Source organism: Macrobrachium nipponense, chromosome 21, assembly GCF_015104395.2.
Source record: "Macrobrachium nipponense isolate FS-2020 chromosome 21, ASM1510439v2, whole genome shotgun sequence".
Lineage (NCBI taxonomy): Eukaryota > Metazoa > Arthropoda > Malacostraca > Decapoda > Palaemonidae > Macrobrachium > Macrobrachium nipponense.
This window is the reverse complement of record NC_087212.1, coordinates 73904661-73931491: the sequence shown is the minus strand read 5'-3', so window position 1 is coordinate 73931491 and position 26831 is coordinate 73904661. Positions and strand designations below refer to the sequence as shown.

The 26831-nt window shown below is 41.5% G+C and overlaps 1 protein-coding gene across 2 annotated transcripts in view; it reads right to left on the bottom strand.

The window, feature by feature from the left end:
• Positions 1-5045: 5045 nt before the first annotated feature.
• The window catches only part of LOC135198171 (transforming growth factor-beta receptor-associated protein 1-like), a gene marked incomplete in the record, with an annotated part of 193866 nt that continues 172080 nt past the window's right edge, over positions 5046-26831 (bottom strand). Inside the window, 2 exon segments of one of the 2 annotated variants that reach the window (XR_010310740.1) lie at positions 6235-6369; positions 23799-24051. Coding sequence is in view for 1 of the 2 variants with exons in the window: in XM_064225691.1 (XP_064081761.1) it covers positions 6243-6369 (127 nt within the window). 2 annotated transcript variants of the gene reach the window in all.

Genomic DNA, 26831 nt, shown 5'->3' with positions numbered 1-26831 from the left:
GTACACCCTTTGGATCGCCTCACAATGCCAGAAAGAAAGTGTTCTTAGACGATCCAATGCCAACAAAGAGTCCTCAACACTCAGGCCAGAGGTGTCAAGTCCTCCTCTGGTAGCGCCACATTGACCTAATGGGACACAGCAGCATCTTGTACATATCATTGTGTAAGAAGTCTTCTAGAGAGGGGATCATAAAGGACTTGAACCTGGCATCAGAGACTGACAGGTTTTGATACTTTAATACGAAGTCCAGGACGAAATCGTGTGTAACTGATCCCCATCCTTTTGGGTGTTTAAAATTGAAAGAAATGCCATGTAGTTCGGCTACTCTCTTCGCCAATGCCAGGGCAAGCAAGAAGACAGTCTTGAGTGTCGGATCCCTTTCTGACAGCTCTCATAAAGGTTCGTAAGGAGCGCGAGTCAGATTCTTAGGACGAGAGTTACGTCCAATGCAGGGGGCCTGAGATCCCTGGGTGGGGAAGACCTCTCAAAACTTCCCAGCAAGAGAGATATCTCTAGGGATGAAGAGATATCAACTTTCAGCTGCAGAACCAAGCCAAGGGCGGCTCAATAGCCCTTTACTGCTGAAATGGAGAGAAGTTTCTCCCGGCAAAGGAATATGAGCAAATCCATGACCTGCTGAAGAGTGGCTTCTACTGGAGAGATACCCCTTCAATGGCACCAACCACAGGCAACAGCACACTTTCCTTAGTATAGGGCTGCGGAGGACTTTACGAGGTGTCCAGATATCTCTGCACTGCCTGATGGTACTACCCTGGATGGCTGGTACAGGAGGTTGTGCCACTGGGGCAGCTCTCTCGGTGCCTCAAAGAGAAGGGCCAGCAGATCGGGATACCAAACAGCCTGAAGCCATTTGGGAGCTACCGGAATCATTATGAGATTTGGGTGGTCAGTGCTCTGCTGATCACCTTGTGAATCAAACAATGTCAACTGCTGGAGCTGAGGAGAAACGAAGCGCCCCCCTGCTTGTTGACATAATGCCACTGCCATGGTTTTGTTGCTCATCAACACCAAGGAGTGCCCCATCAATCTGCCCTGAAATTCTTGAACCAGGAAGGCTGCTTTGATTTCCAGGATGTTGGACACGCCCATGAGGGACCAGCTTCTCCAAGGGTGACAGGTGACTTGACTATGACTTGCCATTGCCGTGCTGGTTGTTCCTGTCGAGACAGGAACAGCTGCACTACTTTCCTGAACTTGCTGATGTGAGAGAGTAAGGGGAAGTCTCTTGCTGCTACTGTATCGATCAGCATGTCCAGGTACTTTATCCTCTGCTTGGATATGAGATGGGACTTCTCTAAGTTTATCACAATTCCGAGGGTGTGGCAAAACTCGAGAAGTCTCTCTGTCCTGAAGCAACTGCGAGTGGGAGCTCGCCAAGACTAACCAATCACTGAGGTAAATCAACAGACGTATCCCCTGCGAATGGGCCCAAGCCGAGACGAGGGTGAACACTTATGAACACCTGAGGTGTGGTTCAGAGTCCGAAACAAAGTGCCTTGAACTGAAGAACCATCCCCCCCAAGGATAAAGCAAAGGTACTTCAGAGAAGTTTGATGGATGGGTATTTGGAAATATGCATACTTTAGATCCACTGTCGGCATGATGTCGTTCTCCCTGACGGGCCAGCACTGAACATGCTGTCTTCATTGTGAACAGTCTGGTGAATGAATCAGTTGAGGGGAGTGAAACCTATGATTGGTCTTCAACCCACCAAAACTTTCTCTACAAGAAAGATGCGGCTGTAAAAGCCTGGGGACAGGTCTGAGACAACTTCTATAGTGCCTAGTGCCCTTGCACTTCTTCCCTGAGTGCCATGTCTTTCGATGAATCAGGTGTAAGCCTGGAGGTGGACCAGGAGATTGGTGATGGGAGGTCGAGACTTGAAGGGGAGCAGATATCCCTCCCGAAGGATATCCACTACGCAGGTCTCGGCTCCATATCGCTGCCAAGTTGTCCAATGGGACAACAGGCAACTCCCCCACTGATGGCAGCAGCTGGAGGGGAATGCCGTCCCTAGCGTTTCCCATTCTTCTTCTCTTTGCTACCATTACCTGCTGTCCCTGAGGAAGAGGGCAGCTCAAAGGGATGATTCTGAGCAGATGAACAAGAAGAATGCTGGGCCTTTACTCTAGTACTCTTCGAAGGTTGAGTCTTCTTAGGGCCTGAGGAAGAGGTAGCCTGACCCAAAGGTTGGGCTGCAGCAACACACAAAGGTCCTGACAACCTTGTCACTGCTTGTCAGACAACGCAGTCTTTATCGTTGACCCTTTACTTGTCTACGGCAGCATCCACCATCTCCCTAGGAAAGAGAGTTGAGAAACCCAGCAGCGGTCTACTTCTTAGGATAATGGCAGTCTCAAGGTCCTCTTAAGGACTAGGTTAGCCCACAGGTTTGCCTTGTGGACTAGGTAGGATCTTACCCTACCTCCAGAATGGCATAGAGGAACGTTGCAGTTCTCTTTTTGGCGGGCCGGGTACACGGTTCAGCGCTGCACCGGAGCCCTGGCTTGAGCTGAATCCTCGACTTGGCAGAGTTGCCTCTCTCACGTGTATGCAAATGGAGACTGGGAAGTCAAGAAAATGGCCTGCCGACGGGAGCATTCATTCCTCTTACAATGTGCGCCAGATTCCTTTGGGGCTGAAGCCCCTGCAGAAGGAGTCTGTATAGGGGACCTCGTCCTCGCCTCTCCAGGTGCTCCGTTAGACACTGAGTACTGCATTGGGCCTCTTTCCAAGTACCAGTAGAAGTACTGGCAGGGAGAGTAGAGGCACCAGAGTGTCTCTTCCCTTTCTCTCACCCTGTGCCCTCACTGGTATGGAGAAAGGAACCTCTATTAGCAGACTGGGATGTGCGAGTGTCCCGTACATTCAAGGCATCCCGGTCAGACCGAGGCCCTGACACAGCACTAGTCTTAGCAGCATACTTCAAACTAGTGGAGGGAGCGGTTACCTAGGTACCCACTCCCTTGGCTTCCAGTTCCAAAGGCCTAATGGCGGCCTGCTAACCGGTACCTTCACCCACAGGTGAGGAAGAGCCGATGAGAGAACTCTCTGCTTCCTTTGAAGAGGAAAGCAGATCCCTATAAGACTCATGTCAAGACTTCTCAAGAGGAGGAGAGGCAACCTCCTCCTTCTTTTTCTTAAACCAAGAGGCCTTGTAAGGAGGTGACAAGGCCGCAGACGACAATGATGGTGAGACACTACAGGACCTCTTTCTTTGACTTCTTCAGGATTGCAGCAAAGTCCTTCATCCAGGAGGAAGGTTGCAAATCAGTAACAGGGGCTGCCTGGATAACTGGGGCTGGAGCAACCACAGGGGTAGGTAGGGGCTCCACCACACAATCTTAAGACTTCGTGATGACTGGCAGTCAAGACCTTCGTATTGTTGGAAAGGTGGAGTGGAATAGCATGGGTAATTATTATTTTGTTGTTTTTGTAGCGGTTGTAAATCTTCCTTAATCTGCAAGCTGTATGACATCTGCAAGGCACACATTGGTGTGGAAGTCTGTAATGGCCTGTCCACACCAGCAGGCATGCCAGTCAGGCACTTCCAGCTGTTTGTATTTTCTCTCACTTCTGAAGAGGTGTTACCAGACAACTGCATCATTCTGGCTCCATACTCGGTCAGTCAGCGTATAGTGAAATTGGTTATGAAAACTGTTTGCTCATCAAAGTGCCCACTAGTGTGGAAAAGGCCTAAAAAGCTCAAACCACACACTTATGTTTTATGTTGTTGAGCTCAACCAAACCCAACAGCTCTAGGGATAAATGTACTGGTATATCCTGGTACAATTTTATTTTTACCTTTCCCTAAATTTTGCATCACCAGGTTAGCACTGGAGAAGATCTGTGCTCTATGAATACAAGGATGATTCTGATGTCTCCCTTTAATGACATCATGGGGAAGTTCATGTAACCTCAATGTCACAGCACAGATTCCCCAACAACCCTGACAATCTTTTTCATGCCCAGAGTTTATCGAGCAAGAATTCAGAGAAAAAGGTTTTATTAGAAGAAACGGCTGAATCCATAACAAGGCCTTACAAAACTTCATCTAGCAACCTGCTTCAGGTGCCAAGTGTAACTAAGTCTGTTCTTAGTGTAATGGCAGGTGCATTGATCCTGCCAATTCTACTATACCCTGTATTGCAGATCTAATTCTGTATGTCATCATCCAGTATAAGATTGTCTGTCTTTACTTTCAAGGGATGTAGATACATTCTCACAAGTTGAAATTCTTGTCTTCAATATGTTTTTCAGTGGGGTTGAAAAGACTTGTTCAGAATTTTGAAAATAAGGTTAATTTTGGGCTGGTAAAGCCTCCTAACTGGGATCTTTCTCTCCTCCATAATTGTCTTACAATGCCTCCTTATGAGCTCTTGTAGTAAGCTTTCTTTTTGCTGAACTTCAACATGGAGATGGCCTTTTGTACTGGCATTTACATCCTCAAGACAGGTCAGTGAGGTTCATGTTTTGTCTGGCAAGGTCACACTTGCTATAAGTTGGTTAACAGTGAGTTCATCATTTGCTTTAAACTTCATAAGGAAAGACTGTATTAGCCACAACTGCTCAGTGGCACCTAGGTAATTCCTCAATTGACATTTGTCACCTATAATGTCCCATTATCAGGCTTTACCTTTAGAAGACCAGAAAATTAAGGCAACACCTCCAGACTGTTCTTCCCAACAGACCAAAGGGAGACATGAGTTACAGAGAAGTTGGTCTTATACTGGTTGATGCAGATGATTTTGAAATCCAACATAGTGGCAGGTGACAAAACATTAAGGTCACATTCTCACTACTGAGTAGGATGTGAAACTTGCCAAGTACTAGGCGGGTTTACTCTTGTGAACATGAACGAAAGTAACTTAGTAAATGTGAAGCAGTACTTAGATCAAAATCCTACAGTAGATAGTTGAAACGTTAGTTTGATTCCAGTTCCAGGCAACACATTTCAGCCTACAATTAGAAATTATTGCATGTGTAAAAATTTCCTTTGAAAAAAGATGGGAAAAGTAAAAAAATTATATATTTAACCCTAATTTTATTTGCAAAACCTAAATATAATACAAATACAAGTGTGCACTCCCTTTCCCTATACGTATATATACTCCCTATAATAATTTACTTAGACTACAGGACATTATCTTACCTTTCTTTAAAAAATTTAATTATGATATAGAATTAATGACTCCACTGGGAACTTTCTTTGGAACTTTTTTGCAAAAATTAATGTACAAAGGAACCAAAAAAGGACACGCCACTGCAGTCGGTGCAATACTAACAGCCATCCTTAATGGCGCAGTTTTTCTTCTGCTACAAAGCATCTTCAATCTAAAAATTAAGTTTCGGCTGATTTAGTTTATTGAAACCTTATGTGGTTGTCTCATCATAAAGTACAGTATAATGAGACCACTGAGTTATATCTCATCAAAATATCACTGGACAATATAATTATCACTTTCCTTAGCTTCTGTATAGTTTCACATTGCTGAGGCTCTTTGGTAAATTATAGGCTGAAATACAATAAAACTGAGCTTTCAAATAAGAAATTCCTCCACTAAACTCAAATCAATGAGGTATATTATTTAATTTCCTCTTAGTATTGTTTCCTTAACCTTAGGCTTTCAACTTAGAAGAGCAAGCAGATCTCCAAATGTTCACAAAAACTAAGAAATCTGCAACTCAATTGAAAACATGTACAACATAAAAATATTTATAATTTTAATTGTACCATTAATGCAGTATAATGAAAATCAGACAATCAGAACATTACAAAGTAAAGAAATCAGTTTCTTTTTTTATGGTGTATTCTGTACTGTAATTTAGTACATATACCAAATATTTTCTCTTGAATAATGAATAGAAGGAAATCTCAATTTTCTAACTACTTTATATAATATCAATGACCTGCAAACTTTTATCATCAACATGTAATTATCTTGAAGTTACGACAAGTTACTTTTATTGTGAGAAAATATTTTTAATTAAAATTCAATTTAATAACAATAATTGGAATAAAATCATAATTTTTTCATCCTCACTTCTTGTAAACTCGAACATATGGTATTCTTATTCAAATAGTGATAAATTACTGTGACACTAGCCAGTACAGCATTCATTTTCTCAGTTTCTGGAATTTCCAATAAGCACTAGGGTGTGTGTATTTCCATCAAGTTTGATTCATGGGATGAAGGCCTTGTGCTGTTAAATGTTGCTTCTTAAAAGACTGTGCCAGTAAGAGGACACACATTTTCATTTGGAGCACACTTCGGATGTGCCATAACTCCATTCGGATAGATAATGAACTCGCAGCTTGTGAAGCAACGGTTACACACACAACAGATTCTGAAAAAAAGAAATTGGCCATCAGTCACATCAGTAATGATTTAACTTGGAACAAAAAATTTGTGTCACTTGGTGTCAAGTTATCCTTTTAGGAGAGAAGTGAGAGGGGCAGAGGAGAACAAGTATCAGCTTAAGGATGCTGGTTTTAATATACAGTATAATATACTACAGTTGGAACATTAAACTCAATAGTTAAAGCCTAATTAACCTGTACATGAGAAGAGACAGGTCGGGAAGACTACGCATGGATTAAATATCCATCACGCAACACATGCGGGGTGTAAAATCTCGAGTTGGCTAATTTATTCCAACCTGGAGTGTTTGATTGACAACAATCACCCTATTACAATGAAATATGCTATCTCAAGCTTGGTCTCTTTCAGAATGGTTGTGGTCTTCTCAAGCTTGGTCTCTTTCAGAATGGTTGTGGTCTTACTCAAGCTTGGTCTCTTTCAGAATGGTTGTGGTCTTACTCAAGCTTGGTCTCTTTCAGAATGGTTGTGGTCTTACTTAGAGGACTGTCTTGGACTGTAGAGCTTTGTCAGAATATAAACTGGCAGGAGTTCCCCAGGCTGCAGATGGGCCATGACTGCTTCTCATCAGGAATTATTGGGTAAGAAACCACAGTAAGTAAACACTGTCTGAATTTTGCTAATTCTTTTTTACCTACCTTGCTGGGGAGATTGACATGGTGTTGACTTGGACAATTTTATAAGTGTAATGTATTTGTTGCTATCATTCTTGGGGTCCAGTATGAAACAGATGAGCAGGTTTAAGCAATGCAGTTCAAGGGTCATAGGGATCTGAATAAGAATATGGGAAAGTTTACCCCCCTCGAGTTTAAAAATGTTGTAAGCACATTCCACTCTAGCTATATCCAAGCAAAGGTCATTCAATCTGCCTTGGTTGACAATACATGAGATTTTATATAAGTAATTTACCATATATATGTAACTTACCAAGCAATTACATTGCTCAGTGTCACTAGCCCGGCAGCTTACAAATTTGTTAAATCGCATTAGTGCTAGTGTCAGTGTAGGTACTAGCCCCACCCACTTTCGAGGTAAGAGATGAACAACTTTAGCAGGGAGTTCAATTGTTTTTCGCTGGCTCTCGACTGAAGTTCAGTTGTGGAACAGTCTGCTTAAGATTTTGATTTTTGTTTTGCCTTTGGAGTTGTTTGGTGAAGTATTGTAGCTATGGCTTTGTTGTTTTGCTCTAGTTCTCTGTTAGAGGATATTAATTCTACTTATTACAACAAATTACCCAAATTTGACTGTTTCAAGACAAAATTTTTTATTTCAGTTTGTCTGACACTAGTGCTGTTAGCATAAGGTTTTGTAGCAAAGGCTGCATTACCAGACTGACAGGGGAAAAGTGTGATTTGCACACCTTGTATATTGAATGTAGAGGACAAGAATGTTCAATTGACAAGACTTGTAATGAATGTGCAGAGTGGGATGCTAAGGAATGGAAGGTTTTGGGTTCTCACTTAACCAAGTTAGACTGGGATAGGAAATACAATGCATGCTTGAGCTGAGACAGACACAGTAGAGTTGAAGATTACGATAATTCTGTTAAGTATTCTGTGGATAAACCTAGTATGTATTCTGTGGATAAACCTAGCATTTCCATGCCTGCTCCCACTTGTCACCTGTTCCCAGTACTTCAACAACCTGCTCCTTTACCTAGCTCCCCATATTCTGATCTCTATCCCCTTGCCAGCCACAAAACAAAAATTGTGTGTGATTTCAATGCTAAGATGGTGTTGACTGTTGATACAATGACTCACAAGTTCAGTGCATGTCATTATGGATAGGGAAGACAATAAAAGTTTAGTAAAGCAGTGGAGGATGGCCACTGGAAAGGCATCCAGAGGAAAGCGCACAGGTTGTCCTCGAGTTCCAAGGCATCCAGCTCTGAGAATAGGCGCCAGTGGCGCTTTAGTGATGAATCAGAGCCACTGAAAAGACCTGTTTCGGACCCAGTCCGCTCTCCCCCAGTGCCATGCAAAAGATTTAGGGAGCCATTGAAACCTTCATGCAGTTTTTGGGACTCCACGGAACATTTATCACTAGAATGATCTGTGCTAGAGCCAGGGCATTCTTCAGCCTTGAAACCCCACCAATGGCTTGGCACCTTGATGATGTGGTGGGGCTCCTGAGGAGCGAGGAAGAGGTGGGCGATGTTAGTGGGGGAGTTTTCTACTATTTTCATCCTTTCCCTTCTTCCCCCTTAAAGGATGAACCAAAAGTTGATGACCTTGGAATGTTGTTAATGGATGTTGGCTGTGGCAACTCTTCTAATGTGATGGAAGGTGAGGCTGGACGGCATTCCTCATTCCGTAGGGGCCACTGACTTGAATTTCAAGCTACCAAAGAGTATGATATTCATTAAGAAGAAGTAAGATGCCATAGTAAAGGGAAATATGTATACAGAAAGAGACCCTACTTATCAATAAAGGGAAGAATACATTAATAAATTAACAAATAGATAAATACATATATTAAAATGAAAGGAGAATAGTATTGGGGTAGTTATGTTTTGCACCTTCGCTTGAACTTCTGAAGTTTAAATTGCACGACTTCCCCTGGGAGGCTGTTCTACAGTCCAACAGTGTGAGGAATAAAGGACCTGTGGAACTTTGAAGTTTGACAGTGAGTCACATTTACTGCATATTAGTGTTGCATTTCAGTGAATCTGGTTGCTCTTGGCAGATAAAGGGAATCAGGATCTGAATGTGAAAGATCTCTGTTGAAATGCAACTGATGAAAAAGTGACAAACAAGACCATCCATCGATGGTCCAAGTCATAACTACTGCTATGTATTAGGAAACAGAAACATACCACCATGGAACACACTATCTAAAAGGGATAAATCTCTGGCAGAAGCAGACATCCTCACCAGAGAGCAGTATTCTAGTAGAGGCCGTACAAATAACCTAAAACAGGTTTCACAGATTTAATCACTTATAAATATATGAGGCCTTACGATTCCTAACTATTGTGCAGCATTTGCTGAAACTTTAATTACATGTTTCTCAAAGTTAGATGCAAGTCAGAAGTTACACTAAGAATAATTAAAGTTCAGGCTCTTTCAGCAAAGTTCCATCCACCTGAAAGGGAGGATGGGGTGGGAAATCTGTACGAGATCTACTGATCAGTACTGCTTTTGTTTTGCTGTACTGCTTTTGTTTTGCTGGAGTTCAGCTTCATACCCCATCTACTACACCATTCCCTGATCTGGTCAGTGTCCCATTTGAGGCAAGAGCAGCTTCATTTCTCATAAGTGGAAAGTTTACTACACTTGTAAGTGTTGGAGCACCCTGCTGAGAATGGAGCCCCTGCCTATACTGCCTGTAGATGACACACAAATGTTCCCCCATCCACTACAACAGACCAGGGTGAGGGGCTGCCTGGGGACCAAGTAATTTGTGTGGCAGAGGGCTGGAGTGGAGGATTGGACTGTACAAACTCTCAGGAAAGGATACATCCTCCCTCAGTCAAAAACCACTGTTGATTTCCATTCCACTCATGTTCCCCTCTTACAAGAATGACTACACCAAGCAAAGAGCACTTCTACAAGAAGTTCAAGACATGCTAGACAAGGGGACTGGAATAGTGAAAGACAACACTCAGGTTTCTACAGGCATCTCTTCCTGTTAGAGAAAGCATTGGGGGGTTGAGGACCCATCACAGATCTGTCAACCTTGAACAGCTACCTGGACCTAACTCCCATTAGATGGGAACACCTCAAACAGTCCTGGCAGCAATCAGAGGAGGACATTTCATGGTATCCTTAGATCTTCAAGATGCATATCTCCACATCCCAATACATCCTTCCTCAGGAAGTTCCTAAGATTTGTCTCAGGAAAGGCCACCAACCAGTTCAAGGCAGTTTCAACCTAGCGGCAACTCCCAAAAATGTTCACCAGTATCTTTCAACTAGTCTCAGAATTGGCTAACAGGAGAGATATTTATTTACAATAATACCTGGATTAAATGAGTTCTTGGGACTTAAGGAGATCCCCATTTTGGACGGCTGATAAGACACTGAATCCACTGACCCCACCACCTTCGACAAAGCCGTGTCCCTCCTAGCCAGGAGGAGGTTGGGCCACAAAGTTGCACTAAGATAGCCTTGATACAAAATGGCCTTAGCCCCAGCCTGCAATAGCCTGACAAAGGAAGAAGAACTGACTGAAGCTCCCTTAGAGCGATCCGACGCTGTGTCCAACCAGGACACAGTCTGGAAGATTGTAGAAGCAGCAGCCTCTATAGCCAAGCCTCTTGAGGAGAAATGAGAGTCCTTCAGACCTAACCTGATCCAGGGTCAAACCAGGCTTAAGATGAATCACGTCCGAATTAAGGTGACAGGGCATCAGCTAAACCACAGTGGTGGTATAATACTTCCTATGCCTCACAAGAGGAGAGGAACTTCGAGGACCTATTGGAGTGCAGAGAGCCATCCCGGTCCGAAACCAAGGCATTAACACGCTGCAAGATAGACAGAGCATGCCCTGACAAGGGAAGCTCAAACAAGGCCTTAGTATCTTGTCTTGGACCTGGCAAGGCCTCTACAGTGTTCACCCAGTATTCGCGAGGGATGTGTATTGGATCCCCCACAAATAGCTAGAATACGTGAATAGTCGAAACCCCTATATTAACACTTAAAACTGCCTATTTTGTTAGTTGAAACGCAAGAAAACCCCACTAAAAATGTTTATACCTTTTTTTTTATAATTTTATCACAAAAAGTGCATTTTATGATGAAATTGATAAAAAAAAATAAAACTGAAATTTGTGGATATTTCCTATAGAAAAATACAGGGTATAGGCGAATTTTCCGTGAATAATGGGGGTATACGTTCCAGAGAGAAATCCGCAAATCCGGAGTACGCAAATACGAGGGGTTCACTGTATCCCCATAGGGGTCATAGAAGACTACTGTTAAAACCCCAGGTTTGTTGGCTATGAAAACTGCAAACTAATTACAAACAGAAGAACAAGTCCATAGGGACAGGGACTTAATCTTAGATTTATGCAAGACTGGGAATTTTGGTTAACCTCAAGAAGTGAGACCTCATTCCCACTCAGATACCTGGGGATGATAATTGGTACAGAAAAGGCAAAGGCTTACCCATCTCAGGAGAGGATTTCCAAGTTTCTGGAAATATCCAACCTGATCCTCTCCAAACTTTGACAACCAAAAAATAAATGGCAAATCCTGATAGGACATTTGGTGTCCTTGGGAAAACTGGTTCCTTGCAGTGGAATTTGAAAAAAAAGAGCAAGGTTCAATTAAAGCTAGAGAAAACCTCATAGTATTAGTAACAGAAAAGAACACACAAAACCTTCAGTGGTGGAAGGATCCACAGAATCATCTATGGGGACTACAACTAAGCCAGTCTGCCCAGTCAGCCCCCAGAGATGTTAGTCTTCTTAGATGCATCCTGAAGGGGCTGGGGTGCCCCCCTAAATGGAAGGTCTTGTGGTAGTATAATAATGTGTGAATGTGAACGAATATTGGTCTTTTCATTTTTTCATTGCAGTACTTGTATTGAATGGGAATGAGTGAGAGCTGAGGCTCCCCTTCACCAGCGCTCCTTGAGTAAAGTAAGAGTTTTGCCAGTTGGTTGTGATTCCCCAGTGGCGCTGAGGTCAAAAAGGACAACCAGAGGCTCTCTGCAGAAGGGGCTGCTGACAAGGAAATTAAAAGTCCAAGCAGTATTGGTGCAATATTAGGATTAAGGAATTAAGTTTAGATTTGCAGGTGGTTGGGTAAAGTTAAGTTAGCCATTAGAGGATAAGATTAGATTATAAGTTGTGAACTGTAATTTTACGGAATAAATTAGGTTAAGGAAAATCTTAGTTTAATTCACTGATCCTTCAAATCTGTTCCCATTAAGTATCCTGCTCCAATTGTGTAACCTGAAAACCCCCCACATAATTCTGACACCCAACATGGGGCTCGATTAGAATAAGATTGGGGTACACAATGTGTAATGAATATTATATGATAAAAGTAATGTAGGACATTCCTTAGAAGCAATGTATAAAACGTAATCAGGTCAGGGGTCTACCCGGAAAGTCTGCCAAAAAACCACAGTCACAGGGTGCATGTGAAGCTTAGCTAAGCATAAATAGAAAACTCGAACGTCAACCTACTTCGGTGGGAACCTACTTTTGGCTCTCATGAAAACTTGAAATGATGATGTGTCTTAACCTAAAAAAAGAAGTGTTCGTTCGTACACATGTATGTTTTGTTAGGTTTGCTAGCCTATTGCTTTGTAAATCAATCTGTAAGAGATCACTTCCTCTTCTCCTATTGTCTGATATAGACATCCAACTCTTCTCTGCAAAGCTATCTCACGATGTAACTTTTTGAAGAATACGTATATATATTTTCGCTACCTGTTTCCACGACATACCCTCCATCAACTTAAGTAACATGAAGCTAGAGTTCAGAATATATCTTCCTACCTGTATAGAAAAAGAGAGAGAGAGAGAGAGAGAGAGAGAGAGGGGGCTCTGTGAACCTTCTCCTAACCAACCGCTATTCGCTTCAGCGAATCAAAAGTACCCACGTAGGCCTGCTTGTATCCAGGTCCTACTTATATTAATGGTGGCAGCTAACTTATTTTAATGGTGGCAGCTAAAGGGGGTACATAGTTGGTAGCAGATATAAACACTTTATCATATAATGGAAACTTTCTACAATGTCAAAACGGAAGAATCTTCAAACAGCCACAGACGACTGCATCGTACGACAGGCTGCGGCGTTGCAGTGCCACGAGACATCAACGTACCCTACAACGCCTTCCTTGGAGTGAATCCAGCTATATTAAAATATATTAGCCATACGTTATATCAAATGGCTTCGTCATCATAAGCTCGCCTTCATCAATATTGTGAAACTTCAATAACATTCGCCATACAGGACTCCCGCAACGTACCATCAACATAGCACTGGAACGGAAATCAGCTGTTCTACAAACTTATCGCACGAACCTTCAATCTGTGTCATTGCAAGTGAGCCAAGGGCAGACACCAGCTGACCCATGACGTCACATAACAACATCAGGGAATCGCCATATAACTGAGGTAAGTACACCTACTTTATTCATTCATTGAGTAGACATAGTTGTTCGAGCCATCCCTCACAGGTCGACAGATCGCTGTTCCTGGGTGAGTTAGGAGACTACTGATAATCTTACTTTTCTTGGAGGGATCTATCTTTACCATTTTTACTAACATTTCCTTGCAGGATTTTATCTTTGTCATTTAAGCCAATCCTTCTTTTTCAGAGGTATTACTGAAATATTTTACCATATCTTATGTGCCTAACTTTGTCATTTTTGTGAAACCATATTATTTCTGTTCGACATTGTGTTTTACATAGGTTACGCGTTTACGTAGTGGACATGTTTATTCGTATAGGTACTTTGACAGGGTTGCCAATAGGCGTAGTGATTGTAAGAAAACAAATCCAAAAATGACTAACGCAGCTTCCTCGGGGGGCATGCTTATTTGAAAGCTAAATGTATATCATTGCCTTCCCTACAACTTCAGGAAGCTAAAAGCTTCATTGATTTTGCAAAAGGGGATGCAGGGTCATATCTTAGGGGTGTTTCCTTTAGAGAGGCAAAAACATGGGAGGAATTTAAAGTTAAACTAGCTCAGTATATGGCAGTGAGGAAGCAATTGGATGAAGTTTTAGCATTACGCAATATCTATAATCTTGTCTCTATGACTCATCTTAGCTTGGTTGATAGAGTGGCACTTTTTGCAGACTGTCTGAATCAATACATGGATCAATTTAATCAATCAAATTTGGTTGATGGCAAGGAGAGAGCTATAAAGGATTTTGTCAGGCTTATATACTTAACTTTCATAACAGCTATGTTGCCAGAAGCCTTGATACTGTGTTTTGATGAAGAGCTAACGCCCGCCAGTACAGAATTGGACATGTACAAACAAGTTAAGATACATATGTCTAAATGTGCAGATTTAGACCCCTCTCTTGTCAAAGTTTTTTCAAAGAATGAAAATAAACCACAGAAGGTAAATGTAGTTAGCAGTAACACGGTCGCGATAACTTGTTTTAACTGTAAATGAACAGGGCATATGATGAACGATTGCTGCACGTGTTTTTGCTCCATTCATAATATGTAGCACGAGTCGTGCATATGCTCATTGTAATGCGCGCAACCATATGCAGGGTAATGCTAAAAATACACAGCATGTTGCAAATGATAATAAGAAATATCCACATAACTATAAAAAGAAACAAATGCAAGGCAACACAGTGCAGAATCAGAAACAAGCAAATTGGTCTTCAGGGAACTGTTCCTAATCCGTCTAGCCAAACCAATCAAAGTCACCCAAAATTTCCGAGTCTCCAAAGCAAATCAAATACCACTGAGAGAGAGAGAGAGAGAGAGAGAGAGAGAGAGAGAGAGAGAAGACTTATGTGAAACACACAATTTTCCTACGAACTACACAACCACTTCCAGGATCCTGTAGACTTCCATAGAATTCATGCTATCATTAGTATTGGTGAATTACACCCTACTTTACACGCAGTTAATCTAGAATATCAACCTTTTACATTGTTTTTCGATTCCGGTACTCCACGTAACATAATGGAGATTATGACGGCAGGAGCAGGTTTGGAAAGTGTTGGGATGGGTGAAGGGGAGCAAGGTCTGATAGGCTGATGTCCCTGGTAATTAACATTCAAGAACAGCTGGTTGCAACCCAGGAAAGGGAAAGCAGGTTATTTGCCAGAATGGAGGTGATGGATAGAAAAATGTGTGAGATGGGAAAGAAACTGGCTGAAGTGGCTAAGACTGAGCCCTGTGTTAGGCAGGGAAGTGAGGATGCTGAGGCTAAGGGTGCAAAGGAGAAAATCCCTGAGGTGGGGAAGTTAAGTATGAGTATGCAAGTGATAGGGAAGACAGTAATATTGAGAAGTACTGTAAACAAAAGTATGGTGGCAGTGTGTAGATGAAGCGGCTTGGTGAATTCTTGGACAGGCGGTTGAAAATGTGCTATGAGTATGTATGAGGGTGATCTGGGGTACAAGGCAGTAAAAGCAAGAGTGGATGGGCAGGTGAAAAGAATGAAAGGGAATGTAGTGTACAAGAAGGACGATGGATTTAAGGAAGCAAAAATGAAGGCTGGAGAAGTGGGGTTATATGCCCATAGGCTGGAGTCATTGGCAAGAACAAAGTATGGGGAGGAAGGGATTGATGAGAATAAACATTTTATGAGGAAGTTTTTAGCTACCATCCCTGAGAAAATTAGGGTGACCCTCAATGAAAAGCAGAAGGATCAGAAGCAGTGGTCAGGAAAAAGTTTGAGTTAGGAGGATGTTTTGGAGATACTGGAGGATCTATTAGTGGATGGAGAATGAATCGAAAGAGATGCATGTTGGGTCTGAGGGGGTGAGCGGAAGGATGTACAAGGATGTTATGGAAAGTGAGAGACAGTGTAATGAAAGCCTTGCTGGAGTAATGTTAGAGAGACTGGGTGGAAAGAGTTGAATGTGCGAGTGAATGTGGGAAATGGCGGAAAAAAAGGAGTTGGAGTAGAAGCCGAGAACGGATTAGGAGTAGAAGTGTGGGTAGAGTGAATGGAAATGTGAACGGTGTTATTAAAGTATGTTTCAGGTGTAAAAGGACTGGACATGTGAAAGCAGATAGCAGGTGGGCTAATGACAAGTGTTATATTGTGGAAAGAAAGGACACATGTTGATTCAATGTCCTCAAGTGAAAGAACTGAAGTGTTTTGGCTGTGGAAAGATGGGACATTGTGTGAGAGACTGCCCAAGTGGAAGGAGAGTAGGAGTGAGTTGTGGAATGATTGGGCATTTTGCCAGACATGTAAGAGCCCTTTGAGCAAGTGTGAAGGCTGTGGAATGGATGGTCACATGAAGGAAGTCTGTCACAGCAAACCACAACCCCAGGGAAACTAATTACGAATGGGGTTTACTGTGGTGAGACCTCTGGTATAGAAGGGATAGATGTGTTGCATGTGAAAGAAGGATTTGTAAGTGGGAACATCTGTTTTGGAGAATGAGTAGATCGTTGTTTGTATGTTAGAGTAGAATGTGGTGTCATGTTATTGAAAGCGTTGATTGATACTGGTTATAGTGGAAATTTGATTTTCAGAGATGCATATGAGAAAATACGTAAAAGAAAATGTAGGCCAGAGTCAGGAATGTGCTGGATATGTAACAGGGATTGGAGGGTTAGAAGTGAAGGTGTATGCAAGGTTTGTTGAGTCAGTTGTGGCTGCAGGGATAAGGCTGGAGGAGGAGGATTTTCACATCGTGGACAGAGTGAATGAGAAGTATGATTTGTTGCTGGGGTATGCATTTTTGAAGAAAAACAGGGTAAAGTTGTACCCAGAGCAAGAATGGTAGAAATATGAATGGAGAAAGAAACAAGTGTGAAGTTTAATGTGGAGGAGGATGGACAAGTAAGTTTGAAGATGGTTTCTGGGTAGAGGTGTATGCAATGGAGAACATCCAATTGCCAAGAGATCTGGAAAGTGTGTGGAGTGTGAGAGTAGGCTGGAGAACAAATGTTGGAGTCGACACAAGAGAGTCTGTGTGAAAAATTATGTTGGATGGTAGCTCTGCATGTTATGAGATAAGGCGGGTTGCACGTGTTCGATGGAATTATGGATGCAAAAGACCCAAAGTATTGTGTACAGGTGTGTGGTGATGTGAAAAAGACGTGGAGAGGCACACATCTGGGTGATAGTTTGGGAAGTTTGAGAAGTGTAGTCGATTTGAGTTATGTTAAGCATGTTAGGGGGTATGATGTGATGGGTGAGGGAGAAAGGTCACACGAGTGGAGAAAAGAAAAGTTTAGGGAAAAGGTGAGGTTGAATGAGAAAGAGAAAGAGCAGGTGTAAGTGTTGTTGTTGGTGTGTTGAGTCAAAGTGATGACTTTGGGACAGCTAGGTTGCCAGAGTTCTGTATTCGACTGACTGATTTACCAGAGACCCTGACATTTCCCGGCTCCGGTAACATGAGAAGGGCGGTGTGAAGAGTTCGAAAGGATAGGAGTGATTGAACCCAGTAAGAGTGCTTGGAATAGTCCAATTGTGCCGGTAAGAAAGCCTGATTGGATACGAGACTGCGAATGTGTACTGATTATCGGAGAGTAAATGAGGTAACCGTGAAGGAAAGATTTCACATGTGTGTACAGCTTGCATGGTGTGAAAGTGTTCAGTAAGATGGATCTGGTAAGGTGTTACTATCAGATGCCAGTGGCTGAGGATTGTGGACCCATAACTGCTTTCTCAACTACTAAGCAGCAGTATCAGTTCTGCAATCTTAGTTTTGGCCTGGCGAATGCGCCAGCAGCATTTCAGAGAGTGATGAATGTTGTGCTGAGTGGTTTTCCCGTGAGAATGTGCTGGTGTTTCTTGACGACATTTTGATAGTGATTAAGACTGTAGAAGAGCATAAGAGGTTGGTGCAAGCAGTACTGAAGAAGTTAGAGGAAGTGGGGGTGGAAGCCAAAGTGAGTGTGAGTGGTTCATAGATGAGGTGGAGTTTATGGGCCATAAGGTGAGTGAGTCTGGTGTATGAAAGGCAGAGAAGTTTGAGAGAGTGAGAAATTTTCCCTGACCTAGGACTGTGTGAGAGTTGCATGGATTTTTGGGATTGATCGAGTTTGGAAGAAAGTTTGTGGAAGATTTTCGGGAACTGCAAAGCCATTGTCAGAGTGGACAGGCTGTAGGAAGAGTACAGTTATGAGGTGGGATGTAAGGATGGTGAAAGTACTCAACTGTTTAGAGAGAGTTGGCTGCGTTGCGATTGTGTGTGAAAACTTTGTGACCGTTTCTGTATGGTGTGAGGTTGGTGGTGTGTACAGACCACCAACCTCTAGTATATCTACAAAGAATGAAAGGAGTTGATGCCAGGATTGCACGAACGGTAGAGGATTTGAGTGATTTTGAGTTTGTTGAGGAGTACATCCCAGGTAAGAGGAATGTTGTTGCAGACATGATGTCTAGACTACCTGGGGATGGGAAGGAAGAAACCATATAAGACACAAGACCAGAGTATCTGCCGAGAAGATTGGTTGGGGCTCCTGAGAGTAGAGGAGGTGGTGACTCAACATTTGAAAGTATGTGGTACGGGTTAAACGATTTGGTAGATGAAGGTTTGAAGGTGCGGGTGCCTGGAAGTATGAATGAACTGAGGGCTGAGGTAATTGAGGAAGTTTGCAAGAGGTCTGGATGTTTGGGAATATCAAATGTTGAGCGGTATCAGAAGAGTCCGAGAGCTATGCTGTGTCCCAGAGTGGCCCCATTGCAGGAGCTTTTGGTGGCTGTAAGTAAGAAGTACTATAGGGTGATTATGTCTGTGCATGTTGGGGGTGAGAAACCTATAGTGTGTCAGCATGAGAGAGTGAAAAAGAGCAAGCGTGAGTTGCATTTGCAGTGTTTAAGTGGGTACACTATAATTGGGTTGTAGAGAAAAAGAATTCTAAATGGGAGTATGAAAAGGAGGAAAATGTTAAAGATAGAACATTGGAGTTGTTGGAAGTGTTAGATAGTAGTAAGGATGTAAGTCAAGCATGCTTGGTTGGCCGAAGGGATAAGTGTCATTGTGCACACCAGAGAGGAAAAGCAATGATTGTGGGAGTTGATGTCGGTGGAGGCCAGTACTGTGGTCTGGTTGACACGGGAGCCCAAATATCATTGGTGAATGCGCGTGTGATTAAGAGATGTTGAGAGAGTGAGTTGGAATGTTAAAAGGAGAGCATTGAATGTGTCAGTGGCAGGTATAGTAGGATAGTCCGTTTGATGGGAAGAAGTAAAGTGTGGAGAGATTGAAGTGGAAGCATGCTTTGTGGTACTTGGAGATGAGTAAATGCCATGTTTCCTGTTTGGGATGGATTTTTTGAGGAAGAATATATTGGTAGTGGATGTTGGAAAAGGACTTCTGTTGAAAAATGAGGTTGTAGTAGGGAGAATTCAAAGTGAGGCAGTAAGCATAGCCAGGTTTGTGGGAGTGATTAGTAAAAGTCTGAGTGAGGAGGATATAGTTGAGTTGGATAAGAGTGAGAATGAATTGCTAACAACAGAGGATATTGAGGAGATGCAGCAGCATTGTTTTGTGGTGAGTGAATTGAGAAGGTGTATTTGAGAGGGAGTACCTGGGAAAAGATGACCTTTGTTGTTGAGTAAATGGATGTGGTTTACTGAGAAGTTTGTGGTGTGTGAAGGTGTGGTGCATTTTTCAAGAGAGAAGATGGGAGAGTTTATGTATGTTTCAGTGTTCTCAATGAGCAGAACAGTGGGGATGTGCATGTTAGTTCATGAGAAATATGGACATATAGGGAAGTTTAAGTTGATTGAGTGTATGAAAGAAAGTCTGTTTTCCCCATAATTAAGGAAAATTTGTATGGATGTGGCAGTTACGTGTGAAGAATGTCAGAAGGGAAAGTATCAGAATGTAAGCTAGCCCCACCTGTTTTTAAGTTGAGTATGAAGGAACCTTTTGAGTTGGTAGCAATTGATTGTCTAGCTTTGCCAGTGACTGTAAGAGGAAATGTAGGAGCAGTTGTTATGGTAGATTATAAGAGAAAGTTTGCAAGTTGTGCATCTATGAAGAATAAGACGTGAGAATGTTGCAAGAGTAGTCAGTATGGTCTTGTTGCCAGCATGTGTGAGGAAGCCGGTAAGAATGTCGAGTGATAATGGGCTGGAGTTTGTTGGTAAACCTTTTGAGCAGAATGTTGAGAGATTGGGGCATTGAACATTTAGTAACAACTACATGTATGCCAAGTGCAAATGGATTGGCAGAATGAACCATAAGGACTCTGAGTGAGATGTTACAAATATTGACAAATAGACAATGAATGGGATTTGTTGTTAGGAAGAGTTGTAGTGATGTATGGGTCATTATGTATATAAAAGCACGGGTATACCTCCAAGTGAGTACGTGATGAATTATGAGAGGTACGTGAGAGTGAGGTTGGATTTGAATGAGGATGAGCGGGATGTGTGGGGACAGGCAAATGAAAGATTTGTGAGTTTCAGAGTAGGTGATAAGGTGTTGAAGGAAGTGGTTGAGAAGGGAAGATTGACAATGAGTAAGATGCGTGAGAAGTTTGAAGGTCCTTATGTAGTGAAAACAGCTTGGTCCAATGGATTGAGTTACGTGCTAGAAGACAGGAATGAAGAAGGAAATGTAAGAGTAATACCAGCATATCATAATCAGTTGAGATGGAAAGAACCACCAAAATACATATTAGAGCTTCCCATTAGGAAGTTATTAAGGGAGGAAAAGGAAAAGGAAGATGAAGAAATAGAAGACATAAATTGGGTAAATAAACAATTATTGTTAGTAGAACATAAGAGAAAACCTAAAAAGAGGTTTAGGAAGAGTAAGAGTACATTTACAGAGTTGTTTGCAGTGAGTACATGAGATGGGTTCCTTAATTTTGAGGGGTTTGAAAAGCCAATAGGTGTAAGAAGTGAAAATACCCTTGCGAAGTTGTTTGGTAGTAGTAATTGATTTTGAAAGATTTGAATGGAATGTGGAAGGAGTGAACTTGGTGAGTACAAGGGATGTGTTTGAGGATATGCAAGAGTTGGGTGAATTGGAAGCAATGCCAATTTGTGAAGAGGATAGTACATATAGTGTGTGCGAGTTCCCTTTTGACTGAACATATGGAAAGAGTGAATGTGGGAGTGAGTGTGAGTGAGAAAGAGTTAGAGGTACTGGAAAGTGTAAATGGAGACACTTTGGATAGCATGAGGCAAAGTGTGGCAGAAATAAATGAGAATATGGAAGAGATGATAGCAGCCATGTCAGGTGTTGGTGAAGCTGAAGCTGACATAAGTCTCTAGAGTTTGAATGAGCTTGGTGTAAGTAGTTTGGAACCAAAGCTAGATAAGTCTGATGTGGCTGGAGTAGAAGTCACTAAACATGAGGTAATGTATGAGAGACCAAGGACCCGAAGTCAAGGTCCAATTCCATAGTACAGTGGGGTAATTAGAAAGGGAGTTTAGGAAAAAAAGAAATGAGACTTCCTTTATTTTAGTCAGGGGGAGTGTGGTAGTATAATAATGTGTGAATGTGAATGAATGTTTGATTATAAATACTTTGTTGGGTTGATTAGGTTAGGCAATTTTTAAACTAGTTTTATTATATTTGTGTTGTTCTTGTGGGTGAGGGATTTTTTATTATTATTGTTTTTTTTTTTTTCCATTGCAGTATACTTGTATTGAATGGGAATGAGTGAGAGCTGAGACTCCTCTTCACCTGCGCTATTCGAGTAAAGTAAGAGTGTTTTGCTAGTTGGTTGTGATTCCCCAGTGGTACTGAGGGAGGTCGATTCAGGAATCAGAAAAGGACAACCAGAGGCTCTCTGCAGAAGGAGCTGCTGATGCAAGGAAATTAAAAATCCAAGCAGTATTGATGCAATATTAGGATTAATGAATTAAGTTTGGATTTGCAAGTGGTTGGGTAAAGTTAAGTTAGGCATCAAAGGATAATATATCTAAAGTTGAGCTGTAATTTTAAGAGTAAATTGGGTTAAGGATTATCTTAGTTTAATTCACTGATCCTTCAAATCTGTTCCCATTAGTATCCTGCTCCAATTGTGTAACCTGAAAAGCGCCCACAGTGTGTCAAGCCAGTGGCTTGGAAAGGAATGCCAGGGGCACATCAAACAACACCTCAGTTGTTGCACGTACCTAAAGAAGCAAGGGGAAATGATCTCTCGAGTTCTTAATCAATTAGCAGTAAAGATTCATGAATGGTGAGAACTCAAGGGACTGACACTGATGACCAGAACATTGTAGTGGTACAATGGACATTTATGAATGTAGCTTCCCCAGTTCAGCCAGATCCAGAGATTAATAAACATGTTCATTTCCCTGGGCCTAAGGATGACATTAATAGCTCCAAAAATGGCCACAAGCAGGGTGATGTGCAGATCTTCTCCACCTGTTAATGGACATTCCAAGACAACTCCCTTCAACTTCACAGATGGAGGCTTTTCAGCAACTGCTCAGAAAGGTAGGTTTTTTCAAGAAAAGTTGCAACAGTCATCGCCAGCTCTGTTAGACAATCCTCTCTCAATCTCTATCAGGGGAAGTGAAAAGTCTTCATGGGTTGGTGTAGTGAGAGGAAACTACATCCCCTCAAAACAGCCTTTTTCTAAGAAATAAGAACCACCACTCTGTGTCAGTAATTAAAGGATACAGGGCTGCCCTCTCCAAAGCGTTTAAAGCAAGGGGCATAAAATTGTTAACATCAAGGGAATTCTCAGACTTGCTGAAAAACTTCAAAATACATTGCTCATCCTGGGCTTTTAAACCACCTTAGTGGAATGTCACCAAGGTTCTGTCATCTTTGACAGTCTCCATATGAACTGATTGAGACTTGAAAGTAGCGTTCCTTTTGGCTTTAGCATCTGCAAAGAGGGTGGGAGAAATACACACCCTTTTGTATGAGGTCACTAATACCCATGGTTGGACTGAATTGGGGTTTACATTCCTTCCAGAGTTTGTAGCCAAGACCCAGAATCTCTCCACATATGACCCAATGTTTGGTGACTTTTCCATTCCCTCTCTTAAGGACTTTGTAAGGGGTGATCCAAGAGGAAATGCTACTGTGTCCAGTGATTATATGCTAACTTAGATCTCACTTCCCATTTGTTGCTAAACTCTACAGGAAATTTGGCTAAATATATCAAAATTATGCTTATGTTATGCTAACTTAGATTGCACTTCCCAATTGATGCTAAACCTTATATAAAATTAAGCTAAGTCTATCACAATTATGCTAGTAGGATGACAAAATTATGCTAATATACAAATTTATTTTTCACTTCCCATTTGATGCTAAACTGTATATGAAATTATGCTAAATCTATCAAAATTATGCTAATACGTATTATGCTTAGATCTCACTCCATTTTATGCTAAACTCTATATGAAATTATGCTAGATCTATCAAATTTATGCTAGTGGGATGACAAAGTTATGCTAATTTTATGCTAACAATATAATTTTCTTATTTGATGCTACACTCTATGGGAAATTATGCTAAGTGTATCAAAATTGTGCTAGTGGAATGACAAAACTGTGCTTATGTTATGCTAAATTAATATTTTATTTTCACAGTAATATAAATATATAACATATTAATACAACTGGCCATTAATACACATTTGACATTTTTATTATGTGTACTACATATTTCTTTTATTAGAGACATGTCTGAAAGGTATTGGATTTGGATACCAAACAAAAAGTTATCATTTTATGAAAAATAGGAAATTAAATCAACAGGAAATGACAAGCACAGTTGTGATAAAATAAACTTGATTTTTGTAAAGACACTAATGAAACTCTCCTTCAAACCAATGATTTAAAAGGGTACCTACATACAGGTAGTACATAATACCAACTAAAAGTTTTCCTTGTTAAATATGAAAGTTGATAATCCTAGTGGTTACAGGAAATATCTGTTTATGGTCCTCAGCATGTCTTTGGAAGGATTAAATTTGGTGCATCACCTGATTTCTTTATACCTTCACTGCATATTAGTTCATTTGTTAATGAAACATTTAATTTTTTTTTTACCATGGAGAAATGCACTCATAATCTGCATGGTAATGGTTGGCAAGGCTCGAGTAACTGAAAGAATAGGATATTTATTATACTTAGATAAACTTTAACCCAGAATGACTCTGTGTTGAAATTTTCATAAGGAAAACTGTCAATATCATCACTTGTAATTAATTAGTACAAGCCATTCTCTATCCAAGTCTTGTTCATTCTCCAAGATTATTTTTGGGATTTTGTTTTGCACTTACATCATGAAACACGGACACTGGTGATGCTTGGGCAGTATGTATGAGGGACACATCAAACCTGTGTTCAGATTTTCTTATGTGACAAACTGATAAACCTAGTTTATTAAAAATTACGTAAGTTATTTTATCAAAATAAGTCTGGTAGGTTTATTATTTTTAATGATACTATGTATGTTTATGCCAAACTTCACAAAATTATGCTAAATGGGTCATTATGCCAAATATTATGCTACGCAATGAAATTTACTTCAATTATGCTAAAAGCATCAAATGATGCTATACTGCATCTGGTAACATTGGTGGCGGTGTCACTATGCTTTGTTTAAAACTTGATCACCCCGATGCTATTATTTTGGTATGCACAAAGTTTTCTCTCTTGCGTGATTTCCATGGTGTAACCAAGCACCAATCCTCGTTTTGTAGTAAATGCAATGTTTACGTGTGAGGTTTGGTAGTGAGAAAAATGTGTCCTAAAAATCAACGATTAATAGTAAAATATGAAATATAAAAGACTTTCGAACACCATTCTGAGGTTTGGTAGCGAGAGCGATGTGTGTCATAAAGATGACAAATTTTAAATCAATTTGTATTTTTCATAGTTAACAAACCTGAGGTCTTAACAATAGGATAATATTCTAGTGCCAAGCTGGAAACCGGTTAAAAAGAATCAAAGATTGTAAAACAAGGAATCTGTGGTATCTGGCAACTCATGCATACACGAGATGGAAGTTGGTCACTGACCAGGCTCGGAACCTCGTGAAGTGTCTGTCTTTCTTCCAACCCAGGATATGAAAGGGGCAGCTAGAAGTGTTCAGTTAACGTTAAGACCTCAGGTTTGTTATCTATGAAAGATACAAATTGATTAAAAATTTGTCATTTGTTCATATGCAGAACAAACCTTTGGACTTAACAATAGGATAGACTTATACTTGGAGGGAGGTAAAAGTATCCTAAACCGGCTGGGGGTTCAGCCCGCCTGACCATCCTTCCTCGACGATCGATTTCTAAAGAGATAATAGATAAACAAGTATCTAAAAACTCAACCTTCTGGGATGACACACAATGAAAGATGTCCAGATTCACTGCATTAGTGGGAGGTAAAGAGAATTCTGTCTGTTCAAGCAACAAATCACATAGGCCACAGGGATTTGTTATCGCTCCTCTCTCCCCTTGTTAGAGAGGAGTAAGTGCTACTAAGAAGCTGATTTGTTTATTGTATAGGAACAAACAAATAACTGCAGTCCGTTCCAGCTTATGACATGTCAAATTCTTCAAACCCACCTGCTAGGAAGAAGAAAAGGGAAAAAGAAAAAGGAGGAGACCAGCCATCTCCCTCATTCTCTCTCACACACAATCATCTTAAGTAAGATACAAACTGGCTCGCTGGGGGCACTGGATGAGTTACACAACTTGATGGGCAGCCACCACTGGACCAACCCACAAAAAAAAAAGAAAAAGAAAAAAAAGAAAGGGCAATGTCCTTCACAAAAAGGAAGTGAACATGGTCTGCTGAAGCCAGGAGCCAGCATTCAAAACCCTATGAACAGACAAGTTCTTAACTGCCGAGGAAGAGTATGCCTTTTTAACCACCTCACGCAGCCAGAATGAAAAGGAGATCTTGAAAAGTTCCATTCTGGACTGAACAGTGTCAACACAAAGTCAACTACACCTAGGTCTAAGGTGGAGAATCCTTAGATAGCAGGGCAGAGCTTTGACATCATTCCAGAGAAGAATGAAAACAAGACAAATTTTTCATCATGAACCAAGGGATTTTGAGTCTTACCTATAAAATCCGGGACAAATTCGAAGGCCACAGACCTCTCAACCCGGGTGTTGCCATGAAGTTACTCTCTCTTTCTGAAGAAGTCAAGGCAAACAGGAAAAACTGTCTTAGGGTCAGATCCCTGACAACGATTGACGTAGTAGTTTAAATGGAGCTTAAGTGAGACTACTCATGACCAGAGTAAGATCACAAATTGCATATTTGAGCTCCTTTTGATGAATAGGACTGTTCAAAACTCCTGAACAACACAGATAATTCCCAAGATGAAGAGATGTCCAAGCCTTTCAGGAGCAGGATCAACCCAAAGGTGGCCCTACAGTTCCTGAAAGCTGAAACGGAAAGATCTTTTCATTTCTGTGAAAGAAAAGGAAATTCAATATTAGCTCACTGAAATTCAGAGTGGAGAGAAATACTGTCGACGACACCAACCATAGTAGGTGGCCCATTTGCCCTGGTAAACTGCTGACACGGACCTCCTGAGGTAGCTGGACATCTGGCTGCTTTGCACGAAAACCCCCTCACTTTCAGGAGATACTCAACAGTCTCCAGTCGTGAAGCAACAGAGATTTTATCGACTGGTGGAACATTTCCACATGAGGCTGGCAAGAAAGGCCCAATGGAGGATTTCTCTCAGAACTGGTGACAGAAGATACAGAAGTTCTGGGAACCACCAAGGAAACCCTGAAATTCCTGGGGCTCACAAGCCTGTCCAGGACCTGATGGATCCAGCAGACTACTCTGACCAGGACCTGGAGATTGTGCCAAGGATGCTGAAGAGCGTCCTCTGTCTGAGGAAGAGGATCCTAGGCCTCCAAGAA